The 22,696-nt window shown below is 49.7% G+C and overlaps 2 protein-coding genes across 2 annotated transcripts in view; both read left to right on the forward strand.

The window, feature by feature from the left end:
• The window catches only part of LOC135819208 (zinc finger protein 287-like), a 12,684-nt gene extending 10,868 nt beyond the window's left edge, over positions 1-1,816 (forward strand). The window contains exon 7 of the mRNA XM_065332371.1: positions 494-1,816. Within this exon, the coding sequence (XP_065188443.1) occupies positions 494-1,036 (543 nt within the window). The 3' untranslated portion in view covers positions 1,037-1,816. The remainder of the gene's footprint in view (positions 1-493) is intronic.
• A 2,874-nt stretch (positions 1,817-4,690) lies between these two features.
• On the forward strand, positions 4,691-21,718 carry LOC135819209 (uncharacterized). Its single transcript, XM_065332372.1, has 8 exons — positions 4,691-5,685; positions 8,760-11,851; positions 12,145-12,417; positions 14,115-14,309; positions 14,966-15,337; positions 16,880-17,062; positions 18,548-18,949; positions 19,826-21,718. The coding sequence occupies exons 2-8, from the start codon at positions 8,779-8,781 to the stop codon at positions 20,035-20,037; spliced, it is 4,710 nt and encodes a 1,569-aa protein (XP_065188444.1). The 5' UTR covers positions 4,691-5,685; positions 8,760-8,778; the 3' UTR covers positions 20,038-21,718.
• The last annotated feature ends 978 nt before the right edge of the window (positions 21,719-22,696 follow it).

The raw sequence follows: 22,696 nt of genomic DNA on the forward strand, positions 1-22,696 counted from the left end.
GTGTTACAACCGGCTTCACAATTGCGTTGAGAAATACAACCAGCTCAGGAAGTTTGGCTGGTTTATAAAGTGCTGGATTAAAGAGGGACGACTGTATGAGAAGCAGCCTGCACCTGTGCACAAGCTGGTGCGAGGAAGCACGTGTGATGCGTTGACATCCGCTACACTCCAGCAGGTTGCTTTCTGCAAGCTCCTTTCTAGGGCTGTGTTATAGGTGCACTGAGTCTCTGAGAGCAGCCGCGAGCCATGCAATGATCTCGCCCCCCCCCCCCCCCCCCGCACACATGTTAACGCGTTCCATGTGGTCTGTGTGTGTATGTGTGTGCGTGCGCGCGTGCTCGTGTATGTGCGTGCACGTGTGCGTGTATGTGTGCGCGCGTGTATGTGTGCGCGCGTGTATATGTGTATGCATGTGCGTGTATGTGTGTACATGTGCGCGTATGTATGTGCGTTCTTGTGTGTGTACACGCGCGTGCATGCGTGCACCTCACAGATACACAATGGCAAATCATTCGACTGCACGGTATGCAATAAGCGCTTTGTGCGCAAGCTCCACCTGGAGAACCACATGCGTACACACACGGGTGAGCGGCCGCACATCTGCAAACTCTGCAACGCTAGCTTTACGCAGGCAAGTGGCCTGGCACGACACATGCGTACGCTGCACAAAGACGGGTCGGTGCACACGACGCCACGCAAGCGGCGAACGAACGGCGAGCGTAAGATTGTTAACTCCACGGTTGCTGCTGTTGCTGGCAGCTCGCTCGGATTGGCGTCGCACGCAGGACCAACAATCGCCGTTTCGTCAATACAACTACCCCCAGTCATGCCAGTTACGGGCGCTAGTCGTGTTCACGTATCACCCGTGGCTACCGCTGTATCATCGTTGTCACCGTCACCTGCACAAGTTGCGGCATCGCTAGCCGCTACAGCAGCAGCAGGCCTGCCGCCGACGACACCACAAGCCTTACAACAGGCAACGGCAGCGGGGAAACGGCGGAAACGTCACGACGACGGCTCCAGTAGGAAGTCGTGAAGCGTGTGTTTTGTCTGTCAGTCTCTCTCTCTCCATGCGTCTTTGTCTCTGATTATCGTTCGTCATCGTGTGGGAAATTCGTTTGAGAAATGTTGTCCAGCGGACTCTGTCTTCTTGACCAAGACCCCTCAATAACAAATGATGCCATTTGCTACTGTTTGCTGGCTGCGAATGTGTGTGTAGCATTCTATCATCCCCTCCAGTACAGCTCTATGCACCGTCATTTTTAGCCGTCTCCCTGTGTAGCGTGTATGTAGTGTTATGTAGCGTTTTGTGCTACGTGCACTGTTCTGTATCCTTGTGTAGCGCTGGTGTAGTGACTGCCATATTTTCACCGCTGATGATGCCACTGCCACCCCATGCCATGCAGTTCAGCACGTCACATGACCTGCTGCTGAACGAATACCCCATCCAGTAGTCCCTAGACAACAATAATAGAACCCCATGCCCAGTAGAATGACATCATCATCAGTATCCTCAACACCAGCATGATGGCCACAGTAATGGTCATGACATCATCCCGACAAGAACCAGCATAGATTGTCTTGTCTGTTGTTGTTGTGTTTTTTTTTGTACAGCTGTGTGTCCGTGCTGTAGTAGTATAATAGACCCCGTGTTTCTCTCATTGATTCAGTCTGCTACTCATCATCCTGCTGCAGCTCAGCAATGGCGTGTTTTTCTTCTCAATTTTAACGGATCTTGCATTTTCAATATTAATTACCACTGTCAGATAAAGTTGATACCCTGCGTAGCTTGTAGCCTAATGTAGGTAAGCTGTAACTTTGCGCTGTTCTCCGTTAGTATGTGTGTGTGTGTGTGGGGGGGGGGGGGGCGTTGCTATATTCTTTATTTATACCGTAAAGTACTGTCAGAGCGCCTCGTCTCGCGAGAGCGCCCCACCCTGAATTACGGAAAGAAGACTCTCGTTTCCGGCCATAGAAGTCCCGGCCATGATTATGGTCTGGTGCGACTGAAGTCGCAGGTTTCACTCTGTTTTGCAACACTGTCGTTAGAAGGTGCTCTCTGTAGACGAGGTTGGTGATGTCCCGGTATGCCTTGGGTAGGCCTTCACCACGCCGGCTACACATTGGTTGTCCCCCATTAGTACCATGTACCACTGATGGTGACAGTGACTGTTGTCAGCTGACGAGCTGAGAGAGGAACGCCATGGGCAGAAGTTGGAGTTAAAGCCAATGAAGGGGAAGTAAGTTAAGGCAAAAATCAAAATTTCACCAGTTGTAGTCTTCGGGGTGCTGAGTCGAATGGTCGTGGTCCGAGGAAGCTGAGACGCTACCTTCCTACTTTAATCCCAATCGAACTCGCGCACTTCCACCGAAACTGGGTGACTGCGCCCTACGAGATGGGGATTTGTATGCAAAATGTCACTAAAAGCGCCATTTCGTTCTTATAAAAGCACGGATGACCGCGATTGGCCCATATGTTGTAGTTTTTTGGACGCTGAGTCGACTGGTTTTGGTCCGAAAAGGCTGCGATGCAGCGTTCCTCCTTTATTCCCAATCGAACATGGTTGAACAAGCGGTCGCGTGCTCCTGCGTACACCAGTCACCTGCCTGGTCATGGTCACCGTGCCTGCAGGGTACAACTCATTACTTACTAGTAAATACTAGCCTGTTTGGGTTGGTTCACATATCGCCGGTACGCGCCGGGAGTCACCGGCGGTGGGCTTCTTGCAACCTCTCCCGGCGCATTGCGATTGTGTGAACCAGTGCAGTCGTAACAAAATCATACGGTAAAATATCGCAAGGGACCGCCGGCAAAGTTGGACAGTGCCCAACTCTTGCGATCTGCCCCGGCGCCGATCCCGTACAATTTTGACCAAAAGTGGTTTGTGAACCGTTCGCGCCGGTGATCGCCGGGAGCCAGACTTTGTCAAAATATCAAACCAATACTTGTCCTAAATTTTCCTAAATTGAAGCTAGAGAGGAAGTCCGTTCACCATTCTTGTAGTCGCTTCAAGCTGGCAAATAAGTCAGCATACCAGCCCGTCCTTCTCGGATGATCTGCTTGACCATTGTGCAACTTATGAGACAAATACAATTGAAACAAATAAAAATATGATGGATCATGTGACATTGGCAAGTTCTTGTGACTTCACCAAGGTTTGCAAGCATAATTTCGACACAATCGTTTACTAGACTGCAATAAAATGTGTAGAAGTAGTTTCATGATCTCCAGTAAAAGGTACTTGCACCGAGTGGCCATTACCGAAAGACCTTGAACTACTGAAGAAACAAAGAATTCAAGCTTCAATTGGAAAACCTGTCGTAGCAATTTGGCACATTCTGTCTTTGTAGTAGATTTGGTACTCGAACCGTAGGCGCAACGGATCGGGAGCTGGCTCACCGCCGATGTCTTGCGGCGCCGATTTTGCTTATGTGAACCAACCCTTTGACCTTTTTTGGGTGCACTTCTGTCACTCGAGTTGAACCTTGATGACGTGAAATGTGTCGCCTGCTGGCGTGGTGACCGGGTGATTTGGGCCCAGGAGCACGTGACCACTTGTTCAACCATGTTCGATTGGGAATAAAGGAGGAACGCTGCATCGCAGCCTTTTCGGACCAAAACCAGTCGACTCAGCGTCCAAAAGACTACAACACATGGGAAGACTACAACTGGTGAAATTTTGATTTTTGCCTTAACTTCCCCTTTAAGGAATATTTGGGCTACTGTAAAACCGGAAAGTTTAACGACCAAAAAGTTTAACGTTTTCGTAGTTTTGGCATGATAACGTGCAGAAAGTTCACCGATGGCCACCTGGCCACCCATCTGTATGCGCATCTTTGCACAGACATCTAGCGATAACGTTTTTTCAAATAACGAAAAATAATTGGTCGTTAAAACGTTAGACTTTGTGACTAGACTTTCCCGTTTTAATGTACTGAGTTTTGACCACTACTTACTACACATCACGCCATTCATGGTGTAGGCTCACGCTAGAGCTCGGCGTTGAGCACTTGCACTCGCAGCTCGTATCATACAAAAGAAAAGAATCGGATGCACATGACAAACAGTGCTGCTGGCAACTGAAATCCGAACCCCTGGGCGGTGCGTTCACTTTCTAGTTCTAGCGGTCTCTATTTCGTCACGGTAGTGTTACGATGTGAGCGCCCCGGTCAGGGGGCCGGATTTCAGTTGCCAGCACTGTACATGACATTGTACTTACACCGATTCACGTGACGTAGCTCGCATACTGCATAGACTAGTGACACTCCAAAAGCCTCTTTTACGGGCAACAAAACACAATTTGCCAAGATGAAGCAAATGAAAGAAAAAGAACTATTAAAATAGTAATACTTCATTGTCTTCAATAAGCCAACCTATACCAATACTGCATAGTGACTATCAATGATGACAGAGTGTAGCTAGCTAGACCATGGATTGGTAGATCATGGTACATACATGACAATGTACTTGGAAGACTAAGTACAGTCATGTACAAGTCTACAGTACGGACAGTCAGTGGGTCGACCTTCTACATGTACGTACTACGTAGATCTAGTACAGACAGTGCAGTACCCAGTACTAGTCAGTATAGTAGGTCCTCTGCACTCAACTGGACCGAGTGCATGCTGTGAGTATGCCCGCGCACTGACATGACGTGCTCGTCCTCACCCGCGCGCACACGCAAGCGCTCTCGATCTCACGATCAGCTCCACCGTGTTCGCGCACGCGTGTGCGGCCTAGCACCTTGACATATAAAACGAGCGAACACGTAGCGCGTGTGAGCGTTTCATTGTGACTGCCTGCTAGCTGTTGGAAACGTTTTTCGTCGTATTTTGTGTTGGCCATTCTGATTGTGTGGGAGGCTTGAAAGGAGAAGGAGAAGAGCTGTTTGAACGCAGAGTCTAGTTGCCTGTCGTATATTGAGAAAATCCGCTTTCGATCGTTGACGCGTGTTGTCTCAGCGCTTGTACATCAGATGCCCCCTGCGTTCGCAGGTTTAATACTGTAGTCCCCGACAGTTCACAAAATAGTTTTTTGTCGGAGCAGAAGCTCTACGATTCTAGATCGAGTTGTCAGCTTGGTGAGCGAGCACTGCATGCTGCGAGAAAAGCTGTAGCATTGATTTTAGGCTGTATCCTAGGTCCTGGATCGCTCCGCTGGTTCCCTGCACAGGCCGTTTGGTGTTGATGTAGCGCCTAGTCGAATCGTTCTCGTGTGTGTGCCTGCATACGTGTAGCAAGTACGGTTGTTAGTTGTGACACTGGCTAGATCCAAGGCACAGCAGATAGTGTGCAGCGTGGGAGTAGGTTGCTGGACTGCCTCCACTCTACTAGTCTAGATCAGATCGTGTGGACTGACTGTGTTCCCGGCGTGCTGAACAACCGAGCCGAAGCCGGCTACACTACAAAACGTTCCCTGTGGTGTATGCTGTGTGTGCTGCCACCGGCAGTCGGTACGGAAGCAGTGCAGTGTGTGCATGTGTCACACGAACCGGTCCTGAATTATTATTGTGCTGCAAGCGTGGCAGGCCGTGCGACATCTCCTGCCTGTTGCTGTTGTCCCATGTGACAATCCGGTAGCAGTCCAGATCAGCTTGCATACGGATTTTAGCCTGACGAGCTCCACCGCTGGCCGACAGGATCAGTCGCTATCATCTGTCTCTGTGTCAGTCGGTCTGCCCTAAAGTAAGTAGTTACTTTCGTAAGTACATGTACATGATTGTACAGTAGTTTGCATAATAATTATGGGTTGAGATGGCAGTGCCAGTAGATCATAACAGCTGCTTGCATAACGTCGACTACGTGCGTGGGTGAGTGCGGGGTAGGGGCCTTTCGTGTCATCTCTTGTGGCTGATTCTCATGTATTTTGATCCAAGTAGTTAGCTGGTTGTCAACCCGTCATGATTATGCATGTCTGAGATAATAAAGCTGTGTGGACCCTGGCTAGTGCCAGGCGTTACTAAAGTAACGTCTTTTGCATAGCTGCGGGAATTGAATATTTTTTTCGACAATCAGAATTGAAGATCACCAGATTTTCTTGGTGAGCGAGGTGAAATGTCAACGAGTTCTGGCTGTCAAATAGAAGCGGCAAATGCCTGTACATGTGGTGTTAGGCCGCGGTCACACCGAAACAAGCCACTTTGGGCTTGTTATCGCTGGCGCTCAGCTGGCTTGTGTGCTCCCTGTCGAGCGGTCACACCAGACATTGAGTGCAAAGCTTGAATGGCTTGTTTTTTTCGCCCGGCAAATTTTGAATATCTCGAAACGCACCAACGTTCGTAAGAAATCGGAAAGCAGAACAGTGGTGATCTACAACTTTCTTCATGAAGTCAGTCATGAGTTTGGTGCCTTTTCTTGGCCTCGAACCACAGCTCCAACAATCTACGCTCTAGAGGCACAGTCCAGGAATCCATGGTCATCGCAGAACGTCAAAATCAAACTGAACTGTTGGATAGACAGACACTGTCAAAACCAAAGCCAAGGCGAAGGCATACATGTAGCACGGAAACAAGAAGGAACATCGATATCAGTTCCAAGATCCTCTCCTCATCGACATCAGTTCCTAGATCCTCGCCTCATCGACATCGGCTCACGTTCACTACAACTACAAGTCTACAATGGTGTGTTCCAAGCGCACTCAAAAAATTTGGATTTCGGCTTTCAGCCGCTTGTACAAGCTGTGGCTGAAACAAGCGGAAATAAATGGCTGAGAGTCAGCCACGACTGAAAGTCACTTGTAGGAAAGTTTTCAGCAATTTCCATGGTAAACAAGCGCTTTTTTCCGGCTGAATGGCTAAATCGAGCTCGGTGTGACCGTGGCCTAAGGCACTTGAGGTGGCTGAGGTCTTATCTGTGCACATGAAGACAGACGATTCCCCCTGGACATACCACTCTGGGGCCTAATAAATTGCAACTCCAGAGGAGAGGGCTACACGGCTTGCTGTTGTTGTTTTATTCAAGACAAGGAGGAAGAGGAAATGATTGCACGTGCGTATATGACTGTAGTGGTGGTGTGTATATGATAGGACGCCACCACCCTGCAAAAATCAAAGGCGCAGATGCAGCTCCTAAAGCAGTGGGAGGTGAGTAGATCAGCTCACTCACCAAAGTGGCAGGCACAGTGGGATGGCCTAAGACCATGATTGAGAAGCAGAGGGTTTGGGACATAAGGACTTCGAATTTTAACGGATTTATCTGAATTCGTTTTAAAAAATCAATAAAACTAGCCGTTCCTAAAATAACAGCGGTCTTACAGTAGCGTCAAAGTTATCTGCCCCCCCTCCCTCCCCGTGCAAAGCTGGCTGTGTTTCTCACAGTTAGTGTTGCACTCTGACATTGAAGCTCTGAGCCGGTTTTGAAATGCTTTGTTATTCTGAAGTTAACCTCGGGTTGTTTTCGACTCTGGATCGAGTCCTTCGTGCCTTTTACTCTCTTTTTTTACTGTTTCGGATAGTTGCCGTGGTTGGATATCACCCTTCATTTCACATTCGTTTGTCATTGGCAGTTGTTTGTCGAGTCAGGAATTGTATTGTTGAATAAATACAAAAATAAAATACAAGGTTGATGCAGCTAGCTGTCAGGAGATTGAGTATCTGTGCAGGACCACCGGAAGCAGTTTTTTTTTGGTACGGCCGCCCTACCACTGCCCTACCACTGCCCTACCACTGCCGTTCATACTTTGTGTATGATGTGGCGGATACGTTACACATGACCACCTCGTTAGCTAACAGCCGTTGCTGGCCAACAAGTTGGTCCGGCCATGGCCACCGACCAACCGCACCGGTTGCACTGCCCCTGCTGTATTTCTACTGTGAATTAGCACAGAAGCTTGAGTGATAGGATTGGACTACAGGCTTGTCAAGAAAGTCTTGGACAACATAGAACCAAAAGGAATTTACCTCGGGTGCTGAGCCAATAGTAAAATGTAAAAAAAATGTTCACGGTTCGCGTGAGACTCGGCTAGAGGCCGAGTTTTCCACATCCGTAGGAACACCGCCACCCTCAAGGATCAAGGCGCAGATGCAGCTCCTAAAGCGGTGGGAGGTGAGCAGATCAGCTCACCAACAAGTGGTCAAAGACCGAAAATTCCATTCACTGCATCTAATGTAAAAATGAGAAAGGACAAATGGTCGTCCAGGCCGTTGAATGTCTCAATAGTCTATCAGTTGAATGTCTCAATAGTCTATCAGTTGAATGTCTCAATAGTCTATCAGTTGAATGTCTCAATAGTCTATCAGTTGAATGTCTCAATAGTCTATCAGTTGAATATCTCAATAGTCTATCAGTTGAATGTCTCAATAGTCTATCAGTTGAATGTCTCAATAGTCTATCAGTTGAATGTCTCAATAGTCTATCAGTAGAATGTCTCAATAGTCTATCAGTTGAATGTCTCAATAGTCTATCCGTTTTGTTGCTTAGTTACCACACTGGCTTTCTGACTGCTTAGTATCTTGTTACGGTAGTGGATAGTTCCTTCGTAACTCGTAACCCATGTGTCCTTTCTCATGTTTACAGAAGGAATTTGGTTTAAAATAACAGCCTCATTAACAAAACAAAAAAGAGGAAAGAAATATGTGAAGTAGATGACTGAGTTTTTGCTGTATGCTGCACGTTTCAAGTTGTGGCCTGTTTAATCACAATAATTATGTGTGTGTGTGTGTGTGTGTGTGTGTGTGTGTGTGTGTGTGTGTGTGTGTGTGTGCGCGTGTGTGGTCGTGCGCATGCATGTGCGTGCGTATGTGTGATGTTTTTGTTCCCAGTACTTGCTAGCCACCCGACATGGCGTTCAGTTTGGAATCCAGCCCCAGAATCAAAGCGGAAATGAAAGACAGTTTCGATGCCGTGGGTTTCAATGCCGTGGATGCAATCAGAGGATCCGTCGCCGCTGCCGCATCGTCAGAATTGTCCGTTTTGGACGGCGCCCCTGGTGCAGCAGTGATGCAGACACATCCTGACAATACCACGGTGGCACATGGCGTATCATCATGTCCCGGCGTGTCCCCTCCAACGACCGCCGCCACCGTCATCTCCACGGCCGCCATTGCCAGTGGTAGTTGCGCTGCTCAGGGTTCCATAGCCTCTTTCCCCAAAGCAGCGGTCACTCAGCGCGCCCTGCCGCGTATGAAATACCCATGCCCGGTGTGTCACAAGGTGTTCAACACCAGCCAAGAACGCTCTGATCACGAGACTGCACACAGCTCGTCGCACGCACCGTCACCAGCAGCAGTCGGTAGTAAAAGCGCGGCGACGTCGTCGCAGCCCTCGGCGGCTGTGACGGCCGCTGAGCCCCCCAGAGCTTCTGTCGTGTCTCCAACCGTGCCTCAGAATATTCAACTGCCCGCGGGTGACGTGCAGCCACAGAAACAGCTGCTGCGCCAGCAACAGCAGCAACAGCAGCAGCTGAAGCAATATCAGCACTGTCAGAAACCACAGCAACCACAGCAGCAGCAACAACAAGAAGAACAGCATCAGAAACAGCAACAGTTGCAGCACTTACTACAAGTACAAGAACAGCATCAGCAACAGCATCAGCAACAGTTACAGCAACAGCAACAAACCCTACAGCAACAGGTACAACGGCAGCAACTGGACCTACAGGAGCAGCAGCAGCAGCAGCAGCAGGGCCAAGCCTCTGGTCTGTCGATACCGGCCTCTTCACCTATCGCCGAGCAGATGTTACCGATGACGGGCCTGATGCCCTTCCACCAGCACGTAGCCAGCCACACGACCATGTCTGGTGGCCATGGAAACACCTCCCTGCTATCAGCAGTGAGTAACACCTTACTGCCAGGTCAAGCACAGGCAATGTCCATGGAGGCTATATGTATGCTGTGCGGCCAGTCTTACCAATCGCTGAACCCCACAGGTCGACATTGTCCCGTGTGTCTTGCCAGCCTGAATGGCTCTGCGCCGTCGAGTGTAATCGCCGACAACCAGTCTGAGTGGCACAGCCCAGCGGCCGCCACCTCGTTCACATGCTCCGAGTGTAGCCTGGCGTTTGCCGACGCGCTGACTTGCCGCACTCATCTGGTCAGCCACTTCCCAGGCGTGGCCAGTTCCATAGCCAATGCCAATCACCTGGTGGTCTGCACTCAATGCTCACTGGTTTTCCTGACCGAGGAGGACAAGCTCGAGCACCGGCAGAAGACGCACGGCTCGTTCCTCTGCTCCGAGTGTCGTCTGGCGTTTCCCGACGCGCTGACATGCCGCACTCACCTTGTGGGCCACTACCCGGGCTTGGCCAGCTGCATATCTCGCACCGGTCAAACTGTGGTCTGTGCTCCCTGCTCCCTGGTCTTCTTGACCGAGGAGGACAAGGTGGAGCATGAGCAGCAGTTTCACGCTGCGAGTGGGCACGGAGTTGGTGCTGGAGTCGGTGCTGGTGAATCTGCTGTTTCGACTTTCGGAACCTCTGGCTATTCTCGTGGCGCAGCTGCAGTTGGTGGTCGTGGTGCCGCGAGTAGTATGAGTGCGGTACAGGTGGGGCAAGTGAGCGGCAGTCGCACACAACTGTCGTCGCTGAGCGATGCGCAGCGTCATGGGGCGGAGGCAGCTTTGCAACGGGTGCTGTCACTATCGCCAGTGGCGGCACCTCCCCCTCACATTGCTCCACCGTATGTACAGGGGCTGTCTGATCCGTTTAGCTCTACAAATGACCGGCAGTCAACTGCAGTTACGGCTGCAGCAGCAACAAGTTTGGCAACTGTTAACAATGGCAGCACGAGTAGCAAAGTCCAACAACAACGGCAGCAGCAGCAGCCACCCACGCTTCGTTCCATCCAGCACCATTGCCAGCACTGCCCGGCAAAGTTCCCGAGTCTGCCGGAGCTGTCCAAACACCAGATGCACTGCCGGTCTCGGTCACAATCTACAGCACCGAGTACTGAGAAGACTGACTCCGATATGGCGACCTGTAAGCTGTGCCATCGTCTCTACCTTACATCGAATGCACTGGCCCTGCACATGCAAGAGGCGCATCCCAATGTCGAGTGCGTCGTAGCAAGTAGCTCACCGGCAGTGCCCGTTAGTGCTGGCGACTCTACGAGCTCAGCTCACCTAACGCCGCCTGCCACTGGTCACGACAGGAGTACCACAAATTCCGACGCTGGAAGTGGGCGATCTCCCGTAGTGACCGAAGCACGGCAGTCAGGCCAAGTAGCAGAATCTGTACCCTTCAGCGCGTCTCACCCTCCAGCTGGTTCCGACGCACGCATTCCGGCAGGGTCTACATCAGCAACAGCTCAGACGAGCTCGTCTCCTCCAGTCGCCGATCTTGTCCTGACCTCCTCCTCCTCCTCTACCAGCATAGGCATTCCTGTGTCTGAGTCGCCGCCAGCATCGCACACTTCCAGCCGCAGCTCAGCGGCCAGTCCTCCTGGGTCCAGCGTGCATCTGACAGATCACTTGCCGCCCGAGTACATCGTCGGCGAAGAAGTCATCAATTGTGAAACGCCAGAATCGACGGGCTCAACAGCGGATGACAGCGAGCTGACTGAGGTCTCTAGTACACCGCCGGAAGAGAGTGGTGCAGGCGTCAGATATAGTCCACCAGTGCATGCTCACAGTGTTCCTCCTGCTCCTCCTGCTGCTGCTGCTCCTCCTGCTGCTGCTGGTGATAACATGACTGGAAGCCCCGTCGCTAGTAGTAGCAGCAGCAGCAGAAAGACTATTCCATGCCCGGAGTGCAACAAGATGTTCGCGACCACGTACCGTATGAGGGAGCACTGCATCACGCACGAGCTGTCCAGGGCGCAGCGCACCATGGCCGAGAACGGCATATTTCCGTGCGCCGTCTGCAAGCGGACGTTCACATCCCTAGAGCTACTTGGCACGCACCATGAAGTACACATCGGTAAGTGTGGGTCAGATTCACGCATGATGCATACACACTGTAATGAGCGAATGGCAAGAGCGTATTTGCTATACATATTGTTTGCTAGCGCTGCCAGGCCGTTCGATTTATCGGACACTGTCGGTAAACTCATGCTCGATCCGAGAACCTATCCAAAAAGAGCTTTCTGATTTCAACCGAAAATCGAAATTTGTGTTGCATGTGCGTGCAACTTGATGAAGTCCTCGCTTATTTGGGAGTTCGATGGTAAACCTCGCGGCATTCGCGTTTCCGTTTCCTTGCGCGTTCTGCAGATCAGCTTGAGAAGAACGCCGTCACCAATGCCCTGGTATGCGAGGTGTGCCACAAGGAGTTCCCGTCCAAGTTCGGCATGATGCGCCACTACCTGGTGCACGCTGGCATTCGGCCGTACGAGTGCAGCGTGTGCAAGAAGCGTTATCGTGAGGAACGCACACTCAATCAGCACATGGTCCTGCACACGGCTGGCAAGCTGTTTAAGTGCAGCGAGTGCGATAAGAAGTACGCGTCAGCCTACTCTCTTGCCCAGCACAAAGCTGTCCATACAGGTGAGCATCGTGATTGTTAGTGTGACAAGAACACAAACCTGGCTCAGGTCAAATACCTAGAAAATATACAAAAAATTCTAGGGGTGAAACGGTTACCCTTTAATGAAACAAACGGGTATCTGGCTTAACGGGCGGGTTATCGGGTACCCTTTATCCGCCATACTTTTTCCAAAAACATTACATTTGCTTGTGATCGTAAGCGCAACATGTCTTTTACAGGCATTCTGATAGGGGAGAGATTTTCGGGCAACAGTTACTACTATAGCCTTCCGGATTTCACGCCAGGAGAATATGCGAAGTCATGCAAGTACACTACACCGCGACAAGCACAGCGTGCACACTCACTGCCCTACATGCAAACAGTGAAAATTGTCGTAGCTACAATGGATACTGTGATATGTAGCAGGATTGAACGAGGAAAAACACACTCAAAACTACATGTGCACCCAACTGTACAACTGTACAAGCAAGCTTATAATGCTGTACCCTACCATCCTACACGACTATCGGGTACTCGTTTGCTAACGGATCAGCAGCTAAACAGACGGGTACCCGGGTTACCCGGATCACCCCTTTCACCCCTAAAAAATTCACAGTTCGCGTGAGACTCGTCAGGGGTTTTCCACATCTGCAGGAACGCCAACATCCTCTAGGATCAAGGCGCAGATTCAGCTCCTAAGACTAAGTGGTAGGAGATACCCCCGCCCCCCCAGGGAAACACCAAGAGGGATAAATAAATGACACCTATGCATAGTCTTCCCCCTTTTCTTTTCGTGCGGGGCGGCGGCTGTGCCACATGAAGGCGTGGGCCTTGTCGCTGCATATACTGGTTTGATGACTGCACGGCGCACGAGCTGAGCTCTGCACTGGTAAAGTGAAAGACAGCTACGGCCAGTGCAGTGCAGCTGATCACCTACACAAAGCACTGAATTGCTTTTTTTTAGATCCGATTTTTTGCTTGTGATTTGAATAACTTTGCTTGGGTTGGTTTTTCCCGTGGGTGGAACATTTTGTCAGTTCATTTGTTTCTCCCTGCAAAGAGACAGTGCTGGGACACGCACAATGCATCGTGTCAGGCTGCTCCAACCGGAAACCTTCTTGCAACTTCACAGTATAATAATTATTGCCAGTGAGGAAGAAAGCTGATAGGCTTAGAGTGCGGCAAAATGAAGATTGTCCGGCTCTCTTCTGGATCGTGTTGGATGTGGTAGAAAGGCTGAAGTTTGCGCACGCATCTCTTTTCATCGTCTTCCGAAAGAGGGGAAGCGGCTTCTAAGCCTTGTGTGCTCATTTTCGCTCGATGCCTCTTCTGCGAGCATAGGTGTTTCTTTTATAAGTACATTAATGAATAGAGAAAATATTGCGATCACCACTGGTTCTCCAAGAGTTGTCTCAGACCAACTGGCCAGCAGCGTGATTCATTGAAAGTGTATCACGCATGTATTCTCGCCGATTCTGTTTGCCTCACCACCTACGATGTGATCAGATGGCATGCTCCATCTCGACAGGTGTGCGTGCATGTGTGTGTGTGTGTGTGCGTGTGTATGGTGTGTGTGTGTGTGTATGGTGTGTGTGTGTGTGTGTGTGTGTGTGTGTGTGTGTGTGTGTGTGTGTATGTGGTGTGTGTGCATGCATGTGTGCGTGCATATGTGTATGTATGTATGCATGCATTTCCGGGTGTGTACGTGTGCGCACAGGTCGAGTTATCAAGCGTCACATGTGCCAGTTCTGTGAAAAGCCGTTCCGCACGCCCAGCGACCTCGCTCGACATGAACTGACGCACACTAAGGTGCGACCACACAAATGCACCATCTGTAACCTGTCATTCATTAAGAAGAATCAGCTCATGTTGCATGAGATGAGCGTGCACATGATTACCGGAGAAACCAACGGTGAGTTTATTGTGCTCTGGATTTGTTGTGATGTTGAACGAGTGGGCTGTGTGTGCACTGGTGCATACCCTCCGTGCATCCCCAGACCTGCCAATAGCGATTGTGCACTGGCGTAGGGCACTTCTCATTCCCAGACCCGTGGGCTGTGCACGGATGCAGGGCACTGTGCCGCCGTTGACCTATGAATGCTGGACTGTGCACCGATGCAGGACACTGTGCCACCGTTGACCTGTAAATGCTGGACTGTGCACCGATGCAGGACACTGTGCAGTCCCCTGAGCTGCAAGCACCAGGCTGTGCACGGCTGCAGGGCGCTAACGACCAACCGCTATGGGATGGGATTCATTCAGCATCCCTGTTCATCTAGTTGTAATACTTTTTAGTCAAGTGGTGTGCTTCACTGTCCGAAGAGTGCTCAATGCCCATGTAGGGCAGAGCCTTGTACACAAGAGAGAGTTTGGAAGCTTTGTCACAACTCCGAGTTTCACGTATCTCTACGATCTACGATTGCCTGATGATCGTAGAGATACGTGAAACTCGGAGTTGTGACAAAGCTTCCAAACTCTCTCTTGTGTAATACTTTTTATGAACTCTCACTGATAACATCTATCTATTGTGTGTTGTGTTGTGTACACTTTTGTCATCTCTGTTCACAGCTATTGCAGCCGCCCAGGCATCCTCCCACAGCGGTATTGACACACCAACAGTGGATATGGATGTCTCAAGTGGTTCCCTGAATGCAAGCTATGACTGCCTGGACGCAGGCCACAGCACAGCAGATACTGGTGTGAAGGGAGCACTTGCCGGTGGTTATTCATCTTCAAGCGGCAGGGCGGCTGCTTGTGACAAGGCCAGTAACAATGGAGGCAGTCCTGGTGCTGGTGCTGCTGCTGGTGGTGCTGGTGGTGGTACTGTGGTGTATTCGTACACGCCGTTCAACATGCAGGAAGATCTGTTCAGTGTGGCTGAGCAGCAAGAGGCAGACATAGTGCTGACCCTTACAGTGACATACTCTGACGACGAGGATGGTAGGTTTGTGCACGGAGAATGGCTTGGTGTGCCTGTTCATGTGTGCCTTTGTGTGTGTGTGTGTGTGTGTGTGTGTGTGTGCGTGTGTGTGTGTGTGTGTGTGTGTGTGTGTGTGTGTGCGCGCGTGCGTGCGTGAGTGTGTGTGTGTGTGTGTATGTGTGTGTGTGTGTGTGTGCGCGTGTGCGTACGTGCGTGCATGTGCACACATGGCTGCGTGCATGCGTTTTCACATGCAAGCTGCTTTTCGTTCTGCAAACGTTAATTTTTCTGCCTCTACTCCTTGACCTTTCACTCTACTACTCGTGTTGATTTCGAAGAAGATTCTAGTTGGGTGTTTCACTAGGTTGACGGAGTAGAAGACGAGAAAAGTCTGAAGAAAAAAATTGACTGCTACAGTGGAGATTGGATATATCGACCCTGAATATAACGACAGATGAGTTTAAAATAGCATTGAAAAATATCCATTGTGCACTCATAACCATGTATAAAACAATTAAAATGAAACAATTCCAGAATGTTTTCTCGTGACTATCATCAATGGAACATCGTCACATAGTAAGAATCACTAAAACAACCAGTTACATAGCTAGAGTAATAGGAAAAGAAGCGTGAGAATGCAGCACTGCTAGCGGTTATGCATGACGCGTGTAGTGTGAACCTTTGCAGTGTATCTGAGAATGGTAGCAGTAGATGAATGTGGCAGCTGTGAGTGTGTGTGGACAAAACTGGTGAGTGCGTATTGTATTTAAAAAGTGTGGGTGCTACAACATTCTCTTTTTGCTTGCATAGCACAGGCAGTTGCAGGTGTTGGAAGCTGTATATATTCGCAAACGTGACCCTGTGCTATGTGCTAGATTTACTGTCAGAATACTGGAAAGCAGGGCGACAACGCTCAGAAAAAGCCCTACACACGGATTTCCCTTCTACTTGACCGATTTCAAAATTTCTTTCGATAGATGTCCGCGTACTTGGCCGTCAAAGCAGCCTTGCGATTTTCGACGCCGTAGCTAGATAAACGGCTGCCAAGGAACCCTTTACAAATCGCCCAAATATTGCGATATTTTGAATTTTCCGTAACTCTGATTGGCTGCACGACCCTGACGCGCACGTGCTGCGTGCGTGATGAATCAAAAATGTCTGCGATGTCTAAGTACACAAGTGCGGCCCCTGAACTGGTTGTTTTAGTGATTCTTACTATGTGACGATGTTCCACTGATGATAGTCACGAGAAAACGTTCTGGAATTGGTTCATTTTAATTGTTTTATACATGGTTATGAGTGCAAAATTGATATTTTTCATTGCTATTTTACGACTGTTGTCTCCTCGTCGGTTATTTAGATTGAATTTAGCAACACAATTCAGTTGCCCAAGTCGTTTAGTAAGTCCTTTGTGAAGATCGGGTTTAGTGACAGATCGAATATAGTGACATTTTGTTCTCCCCCGAAGGAGTGTCGTTATATCCAATCTCCGCTGTAGTTAAGCTCTACTTGGGCTTATATCTTTGCTTTTTTTCTTGTTTTTTTTTGCTGTCTGTACCTAGATGTCTCCTCTTGCCCACGTGAGCATCTAGTACTGCACAGCGAGGGTGTAAGCAGTCATTGCGACATGCAGGACGATCCTAGGCGGGCGGACGATGGTCGCCTAAGCCATGCAGCAGCAGCAGCAGCAGAAGCGGTGATGGCTGCTGACTCTATGGTTGTGTTATCGCCTGGGCCAGACGCAGGTAGGAACTTTGCATCACCTGTGATGTTCTGTTCGCTTTCATGTCCAGTGGAACTCACTCGTTGTGTTCTCTGATGATAATAATGCCGATGCCGTATTATCCCTATTGCAACACACAGTCTCTTGTAGAAGCCCAGTCTCTATTATAAGTAGGGGTCAAACGGGTGTACCTTTAACTAACGAATGGGTAATTTTCTTAACGGGCGGGCTAACAGGTACCCTTTAGCAGCCATGTTTAAGATTTTGCGCAATTTTCACATAAATCAATATTTTAATTCATGTGTTCTCGGGTTTCATTTTGATATCACATTGGATTCGCAAATCGATTGGTGTCTGATAGTCGCAGGAGTAGATCTACTAGGCGCGAAAATGCAACAACAATGCATACATCCAGCGTGGAGTTGTAAATAATTGACTCCCACCTGGAATACATGATCCCAGCAGTGTTGCTCCGTACTGACTGGTTCATCAAAATCCAAACGGGTACCCTTTTACTAACGGTACCTGAGGTTAACGGTCGGGTACCCGGGTACCCGGTACACCCCTTTGACCCCTGATTATAAGCGCAATACAAGTCACACAGTATCGCATATACACATACTGTGGTACAAATCTGTGACCTCCGAGATAAAAAAAGTATAGACTCAGTGTACCAGGAAGCACAAAGCTGCAGTCACGGTACCTGCTGGGAAACTTTGTGCTACTGGAAAAATAAAAGATCATAACCAGCATCCGTGTACCAGATGGTTAAAAAATTATACGCCCAGTCTCTAAAAGAAGCCCGGAGTCCGGACTGGTTGAAAAATGATAAGCCCTGGGCTTATTGGAAATATGCGTGTAATACTGAGAAGAAGTAGCGACGACCCGGCCATTATGGAATCCAATCCAATACACCACGCCAGCACATTGCGCTCTTGGCCGATCCAAACTCTGCACTCTGGAGGGTCATTGTCAATATCAATCTATATACCGGAATTGTCCTCGCTGTGGTGATGGTGATGTGAGTGCAGAGTTTGGATCGGCCAAGAGCGCAATGTGGTGGTGTGGTGTATTGGATTGCGTGTAATACTCTGCATATTAATTTGTGCATTGAGCTGCCTTGACCGGCATTGTTTCTACCCTGATATCACCTACCCTTGCTTAGCACGGAAATGTGTCCGAAGCACGCCTGTATTGTCAGTGCTGATAGTCAATTGTCTAAGGTCCTCAGGCAGTGCTCTATGTCCAGTGGACAGAGACAGTAATACAATGATCACACGGCAATTTCGCAACCAAGCTCGCAACCAAGAGAAAGCATAGAATCTCCTGATGCCAGTGTGCATACTGGTTGTATTGTGTAGTGATGTCATCATGATGTCATCATGATGTCACAGATCATGGCCGAATCGGTGAGACACACTGTGCACGGTACTCGCTGTAAGTGGAGAAAGCATAGGATCTGCTGACGGCAGTGTGTGTATATTGGTTGTGTTGTGTTCGCTCGCAGACTGCATGCAGGACACCGCCAGCATTGCCGTTGCATCGGCCCCCGCTCCTGTCAAGCGAAAACAAAGCAACGCCAGTGCGGACGAAACGACACCGCCGCAAACGCCATCGTCCAAGCGACCATGTCGCAAGGCAGCGCGAGCGGCACACAAAACCTGGCTGGGAGAGACGGCGGCGGCGGGGCAAGAGTCAGCACCGATGACCGCAGCTGTACACAGTCGCGCTTCCACTGTTCCGACCACACTCGCAGCACAGATCGATGACGGAGGACACGGACTCACGGCTGGTGGCGTGGCAGTGCCGGTGGCAGTGGAGGTAGGCGGCAAGAACATCATCATGAACACCATGGAGCTGGTGATTGGCAGCACTGGTGGTATTGTGTCTGTCAATCAAATGCAACCAGGTGAGTTGTTTGCTCACGGGTCCACCGTGTATCACAGGGTATCAGCTATCCTCCTTGTCAGAGTTAGTACTCTCCTTTGTTGGGGGGGGGGGGGGGGGGTAATGCACCATGGTGGCTTTTTTGCCAATCTTTGCCATATGCGTGCTACATGTCATAGTGACCCATAGCATGCCTTGCGAGCAGCCACTCCCAGGATCCATCTGCCTGTACTGCGTCCATGCGTACAAACTGGATCCGAAAGTCAGCGTTGGCATGGCTGCGGGCTGGTTGTGGTGTACCACTTTCAAGTCCTATGGAGCTGTATCCACTGTGGCAATTGGAACATACAGGTCTACCCTCATTTGTAGACAATCCCGGGGGTTTCAATTTGTTTGTCTTGTAGCGAGTATTATCTACTATCCGGACTTGCATGTACTCTTGGTTTCAGGCATCAGGTGATTTTGGATGGTTGTCTACCAATGAGGGTAGACCTGTATAGCAGCGCTTGCTCCAGGGCCCAGTGAGCCGGGTTGGTGACCTGTTTGAAATGATTTCAAATAAATTAGCCAAGTACACACTGACCTGGTTGACATTGGGTTCCTTTGTGAGCGTTTATAAATTAAATTTTATATTAACTACTCCATATCAGGGTGGGTGGTGATTTTTTCTTTCTTTCGTACCTGGCTTGCAAGTGTTGAGTTTCAGAGAGAAAAGAGCAGTACGTGGCATGTGGCCTCTAATTTCCTAATATTTGAAATTCTCTGCGAAGTCCAAATTTGAAATTACAGGGTGGGTGACCCGACTTAGAAGCTGGAGCCAGGTACAGCTGTAGCCGGCTGATCCTCAACCTTACATCTACGTTGGTTTGCTTTTCTCTCTCTTCTTCCCTATGCACAGAGGTGGTGTCTGGTTGTGAGTTCCTCGTTCAATCTCAGCCAGCAGTATTGTCAGGAGTGCGGACGCCTCCCCGGAGCGGCGCAGGCAGCAGCTTGCCCGAACCGGTGACAGTTACCGGTGGTGTTGCTAGTAGCAGCGCATCATCATCCAGTGCACCTGCCGTCAAGCTGGAGATTGTCAACAAACTCTACATCACCGTCAAGCCCCAGTGAGCGTGTACTTGTAAGGCAAGTAGTGCTGTTGCTTTTGGTGGCAGAGTAGTCTACTTGCCCCTGTTCCAGTGCGCTCACCCAATTCTGGTGCGTTCAACCTGTTCGGGTCGTTCTCACCTTGTTCTGGATGTTCTCGCCCGGTCTGGTGTAGTCTGCTTGACGCGATGAATTCCATCAATCTTTTTTTTTGAGAGTGCTCACCCCATTCTAGTGCATTCTAAGTTCTGCAACGCATTCCATCTGCTGTGGTGTGCCCACCTCGTTCTGGTGTGATCTACGTGGTACTGTGCGCTGGTTCTGGAGCGCCAGAGTTGGTCTGCTAGTTTCGATGGTGCTTATCCTGTTCCGGTGCTCTCAACCAGATCTGGTGGATTCCACTGGTCCCACTGCATTCAACTTTCTCTGCCGGACTTGACCGGCAGCTCTCGTGTACGGCTTGTTCAGATCTAGGGACGTTCCCCAGGGTGTAGTAAACCAGCCTGGCTTATTCAACCAATTTCAGGACAATCAATCTCTCTCTTAGTGTGCTCAATCAGCTCCAGTCAGAGCCCGTTTGGCTCAACACAATCAGCTCCGGTCAGAGCCTGTTTACCTCTACGCAGTTAGCCTGTCATCGTAAACAGGCTGTGCTTGTTGATAATACTTGATAACTGCTTTACCCCCAAAGAATTCATACAGCTCTATACCAGGCCGCCGTTTTGAGGACTCATACTACCACAGGACATATATGATTTGAGTTTGGCGCGGCCATGAAAATCACCGCCGGTCATCACATGTCTCCCTCGCGGCAAAGCTGCAGTGTTCCGCACTGCTTTTGTATATTGTGGACGCCTCCAGCGTTGGCAGAGTACTGCATAGGCACTGACTGGACCATAATGTTGCTGAGTTCCGGCGAGATCCCGCAGCCAACCACGCAGGAGAACGGATGAAGATGCACGCACGAATGCACGCTCGGTGATGTTGACGTTGTTGAATGACGTCTGCACACGTATGCTCACATGCAGCGTTACACTGTGACTGGCAGCAATGTTAGCCCGATCACTGTGAGTGTGATCTTCATGTTCACACGCTTGATTGCTATACACATTCTCTGAGCTGTGTTGACGCCCGTCGCACTGGTGCCTGTGACTTGGCTAACATGTATCATAAGAGAAAACCACCGCGGAAAGAAACTGGCGGGACAAAGAGCCTGATCTGCGTCCGCAATCCGCTCGTTCTTTCTCTTGCGTTGCGTGTTATTAACCAGCTTTGTCTGCGTTGCAGATCTATCTGCACATAGCTATTGTACGCATTGTCCTATCTCATGTCCGATATAGACTAAGAGTGCCTGAAGACTGTGGTATGAGATTTCCATGTTTCTACTCAGTCTAGTTTGTTTATGCTGACCTAAGTTAGTTCTTTCGCTGCCGTTGCAACCAAACAACAGATAATTATATCAGCTGCGCGCATGTACAAGCATGAGTACACATATTTTTCGTTGTTACTGCTGCTGCCTCTGTTGTGAGCAATTTGTGTGCTGCTGTTTCATCACTGCTCGTAAGTCGCTGCGTGCGATTTCCTGTGTGTGTGTTTGTGCTATGCTCTGGTATGTTGTGGCTATTATTTGTAAGGATGTCTTCTGCAGCGTTGCAGGTGTACGATTGTCGCCGTACAAGCCACAAAGCCGGGCGGTTACATCTAACACGTTTGTTTCAGGTTTGTGCTGGGAGAGGCTTTGTGCTGCGTGGAACGAGCTGCTGGCACGTTACCTGCGGCCGTGCCAGCACTCATCAGGTTGTTTATAGCAGGCGATTCACACGACAGGAAAATCACCATGGAGGTATCCTGGGTGCGACCAAAATTTGTCTGCGAGAATCAAAAGCGTCCATGGGCTTTTTGCCCTTGGATGCACTCATCTGCGGGCACTTTTACAGTTAGCTGGCACTGTAATCGCGTCAATTATGACGTCACTTAACCTGTAGTGTCCATGCAGCAATGTCTTGCTGTTGAAATGCTGCTACAGCATGCTAGAAACCGTACACCTTGCCCGCTGTTGCAGCCATGCAGAGCCTTTGGAAACTGACGCAGCACAGCTGAAAGCATTCAGCGGAAACCAGCGAGCGCTTGCACATGTGATGACAGTCAAGAGTCACATGGGCTGACAGTCAAGGCTGAGCTTAGTAAAATCCTAGCCTGTGTGTTCTTCGGCGCTCAGTTAGGACACAGGTTACAGCTGTGTTATGCTACCTCTTCCCAGCAGTAAGCAGAATACTCATCGATCTGAACAGTTCTTGTTGAATGTTGAACGGTCTCTGCTGGGATGACGCCTACACCATAGGCATAGCTCAGTGGTTAGAGCATCGCTGGCTACAAGCCAGGGTCCCTGGTTCGAGTCCTGGTGGTGCCAGTCAATTCTTTCTTCAGACTGTTCCCGTTTGTGTCTTTCCCTCAAACCAGTGAAAATTCTAGTTCTAATGATAACTATAACTAATGACCAATGACTAACGGTTTACCAAACTGTAACTTATTTTACTACTACACGTCTAAGTCGAGTCACGTGACAACACGGCAAAACCTGCCAGGGAGTGCTGAGAAAGTCAACAAGTTTGCTTGACATCTACATGCCCACTGTACATGCATCTCAAACACATCTACGACTACGAGGCGCAAATCAACAACC

This window comes from Sycon ciliatum, chromosome 6, assembly GCF_964019385.1.
Source record: "Sycon ciliatum chromosome 6, ocSycCili1.1, whole genome shotgun sequence".
Lineage (NCBI taxonomy): Eukaryota > Metazoa > Porifera > Calcarea > Leucosolenida > Sycettidae > Sycon > Sycon ciliatum.